At 44.7% G+C, this 12,113-nt stretch overlaps 2 protein-coding genes across 3 annotated transcripts in view; both read right to left on the bottom strand.

Moving 5' to 3' along the window:
• Positions 1–8,015, bottom strand: part of rasgrf2b (Ras protein-specific guanine nucleotide-releasing factor 2b) — a 41,506-nt gene extending 33,491 nt beyond the window's left edge. For both annotated transcript variants that reach the window (XM_062384989.1, XM_062384990.1), the window contains exon 1: positions 7,402–8,015. In XM_062384989.1, coding sequence (XP_062240973.1) covers positions 7,402–7,677 — 276 coding nt within the window. In that variant the 5' untranslated portion in view covers positions 7,678–8,015. The remainder of the gene's footprint in view (positions 1–7,401) is intronic.
• An 835-nt stretch (positions 8,016–8,850) lies between these two features.
• Positions 8,851–12,113, bottom strand: part of msh3 (mutS homolog 3 (E. coli)) — a 34,934-nt gene continuing 31,671 nt past the window's right edge. The window contains exons 23-25 of the mRNA XM_062383480.1: positions 11,624–11,756; positions 11,310–11,478; positions 8,851–9,219 (exon numbers count right to left, since the gene is read on the bottom strand). Coding sequence (XP_062239464.1) covers positions 9,141–9,219; positions 11,310–11,478; positions 11,624–11,756 — 381 coding nt within the window. The 3' untranslated portion in view covers positions 8,851–9,140. The remainder of the gene's footprint in view (positions 9,220–11,309; positions 11,479–11,623; positions 11,757–12,113) is intronic.

The raw sequence follows: 12,113 nt of genomic DNA, 5'->3' as shown, positions 1-12,113 counted from the left end.
GCCATCTTGGTTGTCTGAAAACAGAAGAAACCATGTTTGGGGGATTGGGGGGACGACCCTGACTCAAGGACACTGCACACCCACCCCCACCTGCAACCTATGCCCCTGGACAGTAGCTGTCAATCACAGGGTATCTATGCCATGCTTAATCTCTAATTTACTTTAAATGGGACCCTCATTTATGACATGAGCGTCAATCTGTATTAGAGAAGACTAAGAACTAAGTCTAGTGATTGGTTGATGGTCCTCTGCTGGTCATTTGAGAGAGTACAGGTTTCAAGGACTTCTGCATCAGTGAAACACATTATAGCTCATGTGTATATTTCAGACAAAAGTTACAAAAGTTGTATAAAAATGATGCAAAAGATTCATGAGGCCTACACGTGGAGCTTCTGGTTGCAAGTGGTGACAAAACTTGAAGAAGTAGGCTAACTCCTGTAAAACTGCTTATTGTTATTTTTGGTAATCGAAAGATTTTTCAATCAGCCTTCTGTAAAAGTCCGTTCAAAGAATAAATACATTTTGGGAAACACAATTATTCGCTTTCTTGCAGAGTCATGAGTCACAATTGACGTCTGAACAGTAAATGTGAAGCTTTAGCAACTGAAAAGTTTAACAACCTCACAACAGGTAACAAGAAGCAGGTCACTGCAACCAGCCAGGAAATAGACTGGCACATAACTGCTGTAAAACCACTGAACCTTGGTCTTCACACGTCTGTTTGACAGGGCTATTTACTAAGTTCTGTTAACAGGTGAGCTTTTTTTAAATATCTCAATTTCTTTTTGTTTGTTTTAAGAAAGCCATCATAATTATACAGTATAACAGTCAACAGGATCAAAAAGAACACATGAAATAAGCAGGTAAGCGTGGCAGATTTCATTGTTCATCATCTCTCTACCGTTTAAATGGTCCTTTTCACTTCCGAAAAATATTCATTTTCTATCTTCAGACAACCAAAAGCAACTTTTTTTCGGTTTCCTGGAGCGATACAAAACATGAATTTGACAGTAGCAGCAGCTTTACTTTATGTAACCGCTCAATTCAACTAATGATGTGGCAGCTAATGTGACAATCACTGGATCAGCTTCCCACATCCTGCTGTTTCCTCGTTGCCCTGCATGCTGTTCACTTCCTCCAGAGAAGTTCCTCTCCCACACACATACACACACACACACATGCACGTGCACACAAAGCTATCACGCATACACACACTGTATACAACTTGCTGTGCCTGCCTCAGAATACTGTGATCGGGGATTACCTGGCCGTTTATCTGGAGATTAAACAGATCGCTCCCCTCCTCCATGGTCTACTTTTGCCACTGTCCTGCTCTACATGTAGGTCAAAAACACATGCACATATAATAATGTGACATACAATTTTTTTTCTCTCATCGTACACATGTGCTGTGTTGGGAGGTTTCCTCTGCTCCAGTCAACCTGAGGCAGTGGGGCGACTGACAGGAACCAGCTCTCCTAACAGGCTGAAGGACATGCTGCAACATTTTCATATCGTGTTGCTATTCTCCAGAGGAAGAATCAGCAAATTTGCAGAAGTAAATATCTGAATTATTTGTCAGGTCCACAACTTTTCACTGTTGGTTCATCGGTTACCAACTTTATAGGTCAGTAAAAAAAATTGGGGCTAATTGATGGCAAGTTTATTGGTAAAGCCTTCTTTTTTTTAGCAACAACGCAAAGATTAAATACTAATGGTTTGAAAAAAGAGCATAATTTGAAGGGTAGTAATCAAGACTGCCTTTTTAAGATCAATACTACTAACACACTGTTATGTCACTCAAACTTGCATTACTTGATTCCCTGCGAAAAGCCCCACACCTGAGGAGGTTGATATAGAAAACCGGTTATTGAAGCAGTTTATTTACACATCAAGCAGATGTATAAATATTAGCCTTCACTCGGAGTCTGTGACAAACTTAAGTCCGACATTCAGCATTGAGCTGTTGAATGTTTCACTATGTTCACCCATGACCGTGGGCCTTAAACACATACTCTCCACAGCTGCCTACCCACACACGCAAACAGTACATGTGCACTGCCTGTGCCTGAGGGCAACCGACAACCACACAGACATCAAACACAGGTCAACGCAATGTGGAATTTATGACTTCATATTTATTGCTGATTTACAAATCATTTAAACTCCAGGCATCAGGCAACGTTTTCAAACTCCAATCTATCAAACTGAACAAATACTGCCCTAATGATAAATCGTGAGCCCAACGGGCCCTTGTGGCTCCGGGGCCCTGGGATATTCCTCCTTTGCCCAGTATGTGCCCAGTATCCATCATTGTTTTCACCAGATTTTGAACTTTGGACACCGCTTTTCCTGTTGTATTTTGAGTATTTTCTTAATAATCCACATTGACCACACTTTGATTAGTGCAGAATGTCAAATCAAAGAGACAGACGCCAGCTTTAAAGTCTTGTCCAACACTATGAGGTCCATACCCCAACACTTGGCAGGAAACTTGAGAGGAAAATCAAAAGCAGGCTGCAGAGGGAGAGCAGATCAGAACCAAGCAGGACAATGGGAAGAGCTGGTTTCTGAATGCAGCCGATCAGCGTGAGCAGCAGCAAAACATGTGATGAGAGGAGCATTTAGAGCGAGGGGGGTTTTCTAATGAGCACTAATTACACACAGATACACTCACACACACACACACACACACACACACACACACACACACACATGCACAACGCACATCAGGGCGTCAGCACCGGCACTTCAACTCCAAAGTGTCACCCCACATTTTCTCACATCAACTCTAATGAGGAGGGAGGCTGTTGAAAAGAATGCTGTGCGGCTGCAGCTCAACAAAAACACACTTTATTGGAGCCGGTGCAGCCGCAGCAGACGACACTGAACCAACCTGCTCCAAGGTTCTAATGAAACTTCCTCTTTCACTGCACCACAGCCGTGTGCATCACGCGCGGATGGAGACGAGGTCACGCGTTCGATCCCCTTTACAGCCAAATTGTCCGTCCCTCTCAGAGCATTCTCTGTGACCTTGCTGAGCCATTAGTTCTGGAATCATGAACATATTGTAAGGTTCCTCTTCAATGGATAAGAAAGGCTGGTTTTAAAATGTTTACACATGAACAGCCTTCCCTGATTAAACCCAAAGACTGAATCAAAGGTCTCGCTACAGTGATCTGGATGCACCTTGTTTTGGACAGGAAAATTGAAGCTACTTAAATTCATGCAGGAAAGAAAGCAGATTATTTGTTGTATATGCAGAATGAACCCACGTATACAACATGAACACAAATCATTAACCTTCACAAATTGTTAAAAAACATGAAGAAATCAGCAGGTAGTATCTCGTATGGGTGCCTCTGCCAAGAAGGTTAATGTTTTAACCCGTTTTATTGTTTGTTAGCAAGATAACTCAAAACCCATGGGACAGATAAGCACAACATTTAGTGGAGGGATGTGGTTCTTTTCAGGGAATAACCCGTTTTGGTTCTAATCCAGGTTGGCAGTCCCAGAAGAAAACCTCACCAGAGGAACATGCAATTTCTAAACTTGGAACCCTGTATACCACAGTGCTCACACCATGGGAATTTTTGACTTTCTTTAACAATGGGTCTTGATGAAAAACTCTGGCATATTTAGGGATTGATATCCATGAATATATTTGGTGCAGTTTGACAGAATTGAATGTTGTGTGGACGGAGGTGCTGCACTGAGTGCCATTCTAGTTTTAAACATTATTTTTCCCAAATACACTGTTCTCGATGTTGCACTTTCCTCATTTACATTAAGGAAAATTGTGCTTTGCACCTCGGAGCCATCGTACCGAGCCTGTTCCTCACACTGAACATAAGTTTCATCACCAGTTCATGATGTAATTAATGTCTATTTACGCTGTCGTCAGCTTTTTGGGTTAAATACTCAATCTAGGGAAATGAGGGGAAAACAAATTACGCTTGCCTTCTCTCGAGGCACCAGCTGAACTGAAATGACCAGATGCTGACAAAAACACGTTTTATTCGAAACGTGTGGGGAGCCTGAGCAAAAAGAAAAATGAAACCTTTGAGATATAGATTTTGCTTCTTTTTTTTTACAACATGACAAACAGCCTTTCAAGAAAGGAACACCTGGCCTTTGAATCTTGACTTTAGAGTGGCATTCTGGAAACAGACAGTTTGTAACTTCTCCACTGGTTCATGGCCTCTGATGAACTCTCCCTGGGATCAATAATCACTGGACACCTGATGACGGGCAGAGGGATAATTTGACATTATTATTGTCTTCTACACACACACGTGTTCACTTAGTGCTCGTCCACAGTCGCTGTGGAAACCAATCAGGCCTGTGTGAACACTCTCCAAAAGGATTTGAAGGGCTGGTGTCTCTCTGAGAGTGAGACAGAGGGAGTGAGCGGTGGCTGTGTGTTATTTGTGTGGTCGCATTGTGGTTCACTGTGGGGGTGTGATACTGTGGGTTGCTGGCAGACTCACTTGACTGTGCAGAGAACCAGTGAAGAGGAAGAGCGACTGATGGAGGGATGGAGGCCTTTATCCAGAGAACGCCTGGATCAGGACTAAAATCCTTTGTTACTGACATTTGATCAATGAACAGATACATACACACACACACACACACACACACACACACAATAACACACACACACCTCATAAGCCCAACAAAATGCCACCTTTGTTTGGTTTGATCCCCCTGTTTGCGTGGCTGTGTAGTAATATAGTGTCAGCCGTGGGCAGATTGGAAATAACCCTAATTAGACGTCACAGCTGTAGAGTGAGACAAGTGGGCAAAGAGGGTCAGACAGATGGGCACTAGAGTGAGAGTGAGGGACACAGAGAGTGAGACAGATGGGCACAGAGAGTGAGACAAATGGGCACAGAGAGCGAGACAGATGGGCACAGAGAGTGAGACAGAGGGACACAGAGGGTGAGACATATGGGCAGAGAGAGTGAGACAAATGGGCACAGAGAGCGAGACAGATGGGCACAGAGAGTGAGACAGAGGGACACAGAGGGTGAGACATATGGGCACAGAGAGTGAGACAGATGGGCACAGAGAGTGAGACAGAGGGACACAGAGGGTGAGACATATGGGCACAGAGAGTGAGACAGATGGGCACAGAGAGTGAGACAGAGGGGCACAGAGGGTGAGACAGAGGGGCACAGAGAGTGAGACAGAGGGGCACAGAGGGGCACAGAGGGTGAGACAGAGGGGCACAGAGAGTGAGACAGACGGGCACAGAGAGTGAGACAGAGGGGCACAGAGAGTGAGACAGACGGGCACAGAGAGTGAGACAGAGGGGCACAGAGAGTGAGACAGAGGGGCACAGAGGGTGAGACAGAGGGGCACAGAGGGGCACAGAGAGTGAGACAGAGGGGCACAGAGGGGTACTGAGGGTGAGACAGAGGGGCACAGAGAGTGAGACAGATGGGCACAGAGGGTGGGACAGAGGGGCCCAGAGAGTGAGACAGAGGGGCCCAGAGGGTGAGACAGAGGGGCCCAGAGGGGCACAGAGGGTGAGACAGAGGGGCACAGAGGGGCACAGAGGATGAGACAGTGTGGAAAGAGGATCAAATGAGATCATGACGGCCGAGCTGGGGGACATCAGGAGAGGCTGTTTTCACGTTCACATCAACGTCAGCGGTCGGAGCCACTTGTAGCTTTTTTCCCTCTAAAAGAGTTTTTTATCCTCTCATGATCATACTTCACAAACCCAGTACAGAAATAAAGACCAACTCTTCACGTGTTGCTTGATTAAAACCACTCTCTTCCATCTAGTGGCTCCTCCATTTGCATTCATCTGGAATGAGTTGTCTTTACTTCACATTTAAAGAGACAGAGGTTCACTGTGCAAGAACATCTTTTAGAGATTCATTTTTTTTCACGTGTGATGGTGATTGGCGGCCAATTTTAACCACTCTTCAAACTTCCAAGTGATTGCATCCACTCACTGTCTCCTCAATACTTTCTTAAACTATGACAAGTCAATTCAGTCCAGAGTACATTCCTCCCAGTACATGTCGATGGGCAAGGTGCCTGCGCACACACATGCTCACTGTTCCCAAGGCCACCTGGACTGGAATCAGTCTGTTTTCTCCATTACGTTAGAATACAATTTATGAATATATTCACAAACACTGATTCTGAGAGTGATGAAACCCCATTGATGTGATGTCTGACCAATAAATGTGCATTTTTTCTGTTGTTGTTTTTTTTAAATGCACAATTATTGGTGCAAACAGTAAATCAAATGTTTCCTAGCAACAAGCTCTTCCCTAACTGTCGGAGCAACTATACAGAGGCAACTTCCAGGAGCACAGCCACTGAAACATTCACCCAAAATATTTTACAGCACGCATCACAGCTGTACTGTTATGAAACCATTTCACAGACCAGCAGGATACAGGAGAGGGTCAAATTTTACACATTTATTTTGTATAATACTCCAGACGACAGGTTTCTGAAGACACTAAATGTGCAACACTGCAGTAAATGAAGCACAGGACTTGTTGAATATGTTATGTTCATGTTACAGAATATAAAACATGGCAACCCGGGGATTAAATATTTCATTGGAAAATCAAGAAAATATCAAATGTGTCTAGAAGGAAAAGTGCTTTCTTACTTTTCAGCATTCAAAGGGTTAAAGACAGAAAACCTGTTGCTGCATTGAGCCTCCCAGCGTCTGACTTGTAATACATTTGACTTAAGAAACTGCTGCTTGTTGACAGAATAACTGCATTTGCATCATGATAAGGCAAGTTCACACTCTCCAGATCACAAATAAAGAAGATTCTGTGGTAACCAGCCAGCAACATTATATCAAAGAGAGAAAAACGTAGAAAGTAAAAATAGTTTTACAGTTTGCTCACAGGTAAGGAGCTTATTTGTGGATCAGAAATAGAAATGTATGCAGGAGCTGTTGTGCTGTGATTGCTCCTGCATGTTGTCTGCCACATGCCCGCTCCCATTTGCATCTGAATCCTTGGAGGATGGTCACCTGCGCGGGGAGGATGCTCTTGAGCTCGTAATGCTGCAGGGCTTTCTGCAGAGAGCCGAGAGGCTGCATGCACTGCTGCCCCTCCTTGAGCCGCATTGTAGCCTGCGATGGAACTTTACATTTTGATGAACAAACTTTTTGATCAAGTAGATTCTTGTTCTTGTTAAAGTACAGCTTTGGTGAACAGGGTTTATGTGAAGACCAATGCAAGTCCCCTCTGGTTTATTGTGCATGTCTGTTGCCAAGCACCAGTTTCCTCCTCACGCTCATGTCATGGACTAGAATTTGTGAAGTTGTAGAGACAGATGTGATGAGGTCACCTGTTCACTGACAGCAGGGGTTTAGTGCACTGACGCCCCCCATCCCCCTCTCTCTCGGCCTCTCACCTGTTTCTCCAGCGCTTCTCTCCCCGTGGTGGACATCTTGGGCGCCGGCGCGCGCTCGCAGGTGCATCCTTCCAACAGGTAAATCCCTGCAGGTCGCGCGCTCTGCTCGTTCTCGAAGTAGAACAGTATATTCTGGTACAGGGCGAAGAACTTCTCGTGCCAGCGGCTGTTCTCGGCCGTCTTCTTGCTCAGGTACCCGCGCTTGGTTCCCTCTTTACGCGCGACCAGCGACAGAAACAGCGCGTGTCCCTCGTTGTAGCGCACGCTCTTCTGCATCTCGACGACCGGTTTCGGGGGCAGAGAGGAAAGTGGGACAAGTCCGGAGTCTTCACCGCGAGTCCATGTCCGTGGTGAGGTTGCGTGTTAACTTTCCCACCGAGGGAGGCGCGGCTCAGCGGCACCGGTGCGCACGGAAAAGTTGCCCCGCTGACGGTAGCGTCTCCGCAGAGGAACTCATAGCAGGGTGAAGATGTCCGAGTCCCACGAGCGTTAGAATAAATCCATTGTGATGGTCGAGCACATGAACGAGCGAGGAGCGGGGACGTCGTTCACAGAGGGACGAACCCTCAAGTGGACAAACACTGACAGGAGCGCAGACCCTTTAAATCTATGTGTCAGTGGCTAGATCTCTCTCTCTCTCACACACACACACTCCCACAATGTCTCTCTCTCGCGCTTCTCTCTCTCTCTCTCTCTCTCTCTGGTGATGGGCACTGATCTTGGAGTTGGCGGAATTAAAGGCGGAGCATGAGTGGCTGAGAGAGATGGAGATGTGAGGTCGATTTCCCTCAGTCCAATGTTGTGATTTGTTTCTGCATTATTAACAGCTTTGGATTCAAAGCGCACATGAATACATTAATAGGTAAAACATTAAACATATTAAAAAGCCTAAACTGAATATTGAATCATTGACAAAAGCCAGTGAGGCTCAACATTTGAAAACCCCCTATGTTAGAAATCTATTTCCTTCACACTTTCTACTATTTTGATTTGATCTCACATTAAAGTCTGTTTAAAGGTCTCTGGGGGAGGGTTAAAAATGGCCGCCAATCACCGTCACACGGAAAAAAATGAATCTCTAATAAACAGGCTCAAGAGTAGACGAGGTGATTAAGACTGCAAGTCGAATGTAGTTATAAAGACATGAGCCCCTCCCGGCCCACCCATCATCTGGGCACGGTCACACAATAGGTGAACTTTGACAAGCGACATTCACTTCTGCAGCACAAAGCCTCTACCTGTATAAAACACACCTTCACCTCAACGGTCAGAGGTTGAGTTGCATTGTGGGATATGAAGGCAGCCCATGTGGACAAGGATGAAGAATGTGTGGTATTAAAAAAGATGACATGACATTTTCTTGTTTTTTTTTGTGTTGCCTTCTTTTAAATGTCGAACGTGACTCGGAAAAGGTTTTGGACGTGAAATGTTAAATCAACAATCACTGAAACGCATCAAGTAGTTTCTTTTTTCAACCACCAAACACAATGAAGTCACGGATCGTCTGGTTGGTAGAATCTACATCAGTCCATTTACACAGTTCAGTGACAGTACAGATGATGGGGAGAACCTGAGATAGACACAAATCCGTATCACACGACTGCTCCTCTCCCTCGGCAGCAAGCCTTGTGTGAAGCAGGCTTTCACTTCTGTGAGCACGAGTAATCATCTCTCAGCCCGTTGATTCACAGCCTGCAAAGTTCTCTCCTCCTCATGTGCTGACTTCTGCTGCAGCGATGTCAGTTTGACCGCTGCCACTCCAGGAGGGACGACATGTCTGAGACGCTCCAGAGATCCGACAGGAGTTTCACTCTGCTCCTGGAGAGACGGAGGGAAAAAGACACAGAGACCTTGCTAAAACAAAGGTCTTTGTACACAACAATTCTACATCCTCACACAAGCGCCTATGTGAGTCTTAACACGTTGACGTCTGACACACAGCTGTGTGAGGGGAGCAATAAAATCCCTGTTCTTAACCCTCGACCAGCAGCTCAACTCCACTGTGTACGATTATTGTGTACTCAGCGCGGCTCCACTCAAGCAACGGACAAACATTTCATATAGAGAGGATTACACTGACAGAGAGGTATGGCTCTGTGTGTGTGTGTGTGTGCGGTGTGTGTGTGCGGTGTGTGTGTGCCAATTGACCGATTCTGTATTTCATATGGTGAGGATTACTTAAGTGAGAGCAGCACTCCGCTGCAGCAGGCTGTCTGTTACCAAGCGGAGATGCCATGTACAAATTCATAGAGACACAAGTGTGTACTCTGAGAAAGTGCAATGTGCTGACACCTTGACAGCAAATGACTAAGAATTAGTCTTATTCCAGTTTCCTCACTCACTCGAACGTGTCTACCTGCCCTGGTAGGTTCAGTCTCATAGAAGGAGTAAATCCCAGGGAGGATTTGACTCCTGCACGGGGACAAAATGTGCAACGACAAGAAGTTGATTAAAAGTCCAGCAAATGTTTCTTTGTACCTATTTCAATTATTTTATTGTATGTTCTCTTTACTTCAGTTTCCACTTTCATTACAGGCAAAAAGAAACAGTGTTTTATTGGTATGTTCACTTTTATATATAATGACCATTCCCCATATATAATGTTTCCACTATTTATTTTCCTCTAATATTTTTGCACACACATTAGGTTGATAGTTGTTTTGTGTATTGCAAATTGCACTGTAATGTGAGCATCAGTTCAGCTCCACAAATCAAATGCACATAATAGCAGAAACAAAGGATAAATGTCTCTGTAGTTGACTGAACATACAACTGAGACATCATGAGAAGTCTTGGGTAACATGTAAACCTATATTGAGCTTTCATTGGGAGAGTTCAAGTTTTTTCCAGAATCAACGAATTTTCAGACCGAAAGACTTCCTGTCACAAACTTGCCTGTCGCCCGCTCGCTCTCTCCCTCTCTCTCCTCTGTGCAAAGGTCCATCAGGTGAAAAACTCAGAGCTGCTCTGTTAATCTGTCCGATTTTCCGGGGGTTTTGGTACATTTTCTGGTTCAGATGTGTCAGCACGAGTATGAAATCAAGTTCAGTTGAGTGTTAAAGCTTAAATAAACATTCAGTTTAGTGTCGGTGGAGCTTTGACTCCACGTTTTCAGTGGCCAGGCTCCTCTTGTGTTTTATAATATTTGAGAAACTCTGCAAAAACACAGGAGAAGGATATTTTATGATTTGTTGGAGGGTTTAAAAGCTAAGCCTGTGAATTAGTATTTCACATCTATAACGTTAGGGGACTTGAGAGAAAAAAAAATACTTTAATTCCTTAATATCACGTAATAATCATATAACTCAGGTTGCTCGGGATAACACACCACAGCAAATTCCTTGTATGTGTAAACCTGCTACGCACTAAAACCTGATTCAGATAAAAATATATCAAACCTCACTCCTGCCGCCTTATGTGGTGCGTGATGTCATCTGGCAAAACACTGCAGTGGCTTTGTACTAGAACATGCCTAAAACATGTCTTGTGATTGACATGACGAAGATTGAATAACGGCTGATGCTGTTTTCAGAGGTGTGAAACCTTGTCGTAGAGTATTATGACTATATTGTGTTTTCAAGGCTTAAAATACAGGATTTCATTGTTTCACTTGTAACTGAGGGAACACCCCCCACTGACACAGCCCCTGGCGCTGGACTCAAACAGCTGCATCTTTGAAACATCCAGTTTGAACCACAGACTCTCCATTTTAATGTTCTGAGTCCAAAAGCCCAAACTGAGATTGCATGAGCTCACTTAAAAAAAATTCCTCTGGGCACAAAATAAATGACAAATGCTTTCTCAGGCCAAGTTGTGCCATAAGTGCCTCACAAATAGATGTTGATGTTTAAAACTAACGGAGCAAGCCTTTACAGATTGGTTACGGTGAATATGTGTGTTTCCTGTACCTCCTGGCGTTGACCACGTTCTCCATCTCTCTGGATTTACGAGCAGCAGTGTGTAGTATGGAATCTGGGATGTCGGCCAGACGGGCGACATTCAGGCCGTAGCTGCGCCCTGCAGCTCCTCCAGTTAGCTGGTAGAGGAAGGTGATGAACTCGGGCTGAACCTCATCGCCTGTAAGCAAACACACATGTGTAAACCCTAAAATCAAAGCAAAGTGCCAGGAGACTATTAAATTGTTGGAGTAGGACTGTTCAAAACCTAACTGCATTACAGTCAAACCCATAATTTCCACCATCAAACTAAAATACACACACACCCTCAGTGGCAGTAGCAATATCAGGGTCATTGAGTAGGAAAGCCATATGGTAGTTAGCCACATGTCTCGGATACGCCTGCTCCAGCTCACACAGAGGGGGATAATGGGTCACAAACAGGGTCTGGCCTTTTACCTAAAACAAGGAAAATAGTGTTAATATCCAGAAAAATGTGGTCTGCAGGCAGGGACCCTGGTGGCTCTCCAGAGTCAGCTGATATCAAAATGTTCAGGTTTAGGAAAACTGCATAAACAGGGTCAGTCGAGTGTGAATACAATCTGTACAACGTGTTCACAGTCAGAAAACCTCCTGGTGAGGGGTAGAAGCCCTTCAGAGCTGCAGCAGGACGACTGTATGGCTGCTCTGTAGAAGCCTGCCAGAGGAGCTTGTCTCTTCTGTGGTTTTTCAGCGGTGGAATATGTCTCTCTGGCAGCAGGTAAAAGTAAAAGTACAGAAGATGAAGTAACGTGACTTGTGCTGACCCTCCAGTGT

The sequence above is a fragment of the Platichthys flesus genome, chromosome 3 (assembly GCF_949316205.1).
Source record: "Platichthys flesus chromosome 3, fPlaFle2.1, whole genome shotgun sequence".
NCBI classification, from domain to species: Eukaryota; Metazoa; Chordata; class Actinopteri; order Pleuronectiformes; family Pleuronectidae; genus Platichthys; species Platichthys flesus.
The sequence above is the reverse complement of the archived record's forward strand: the minus strand, read 5'-3'. Positions and strand labels throughout refer to the sequence as shown.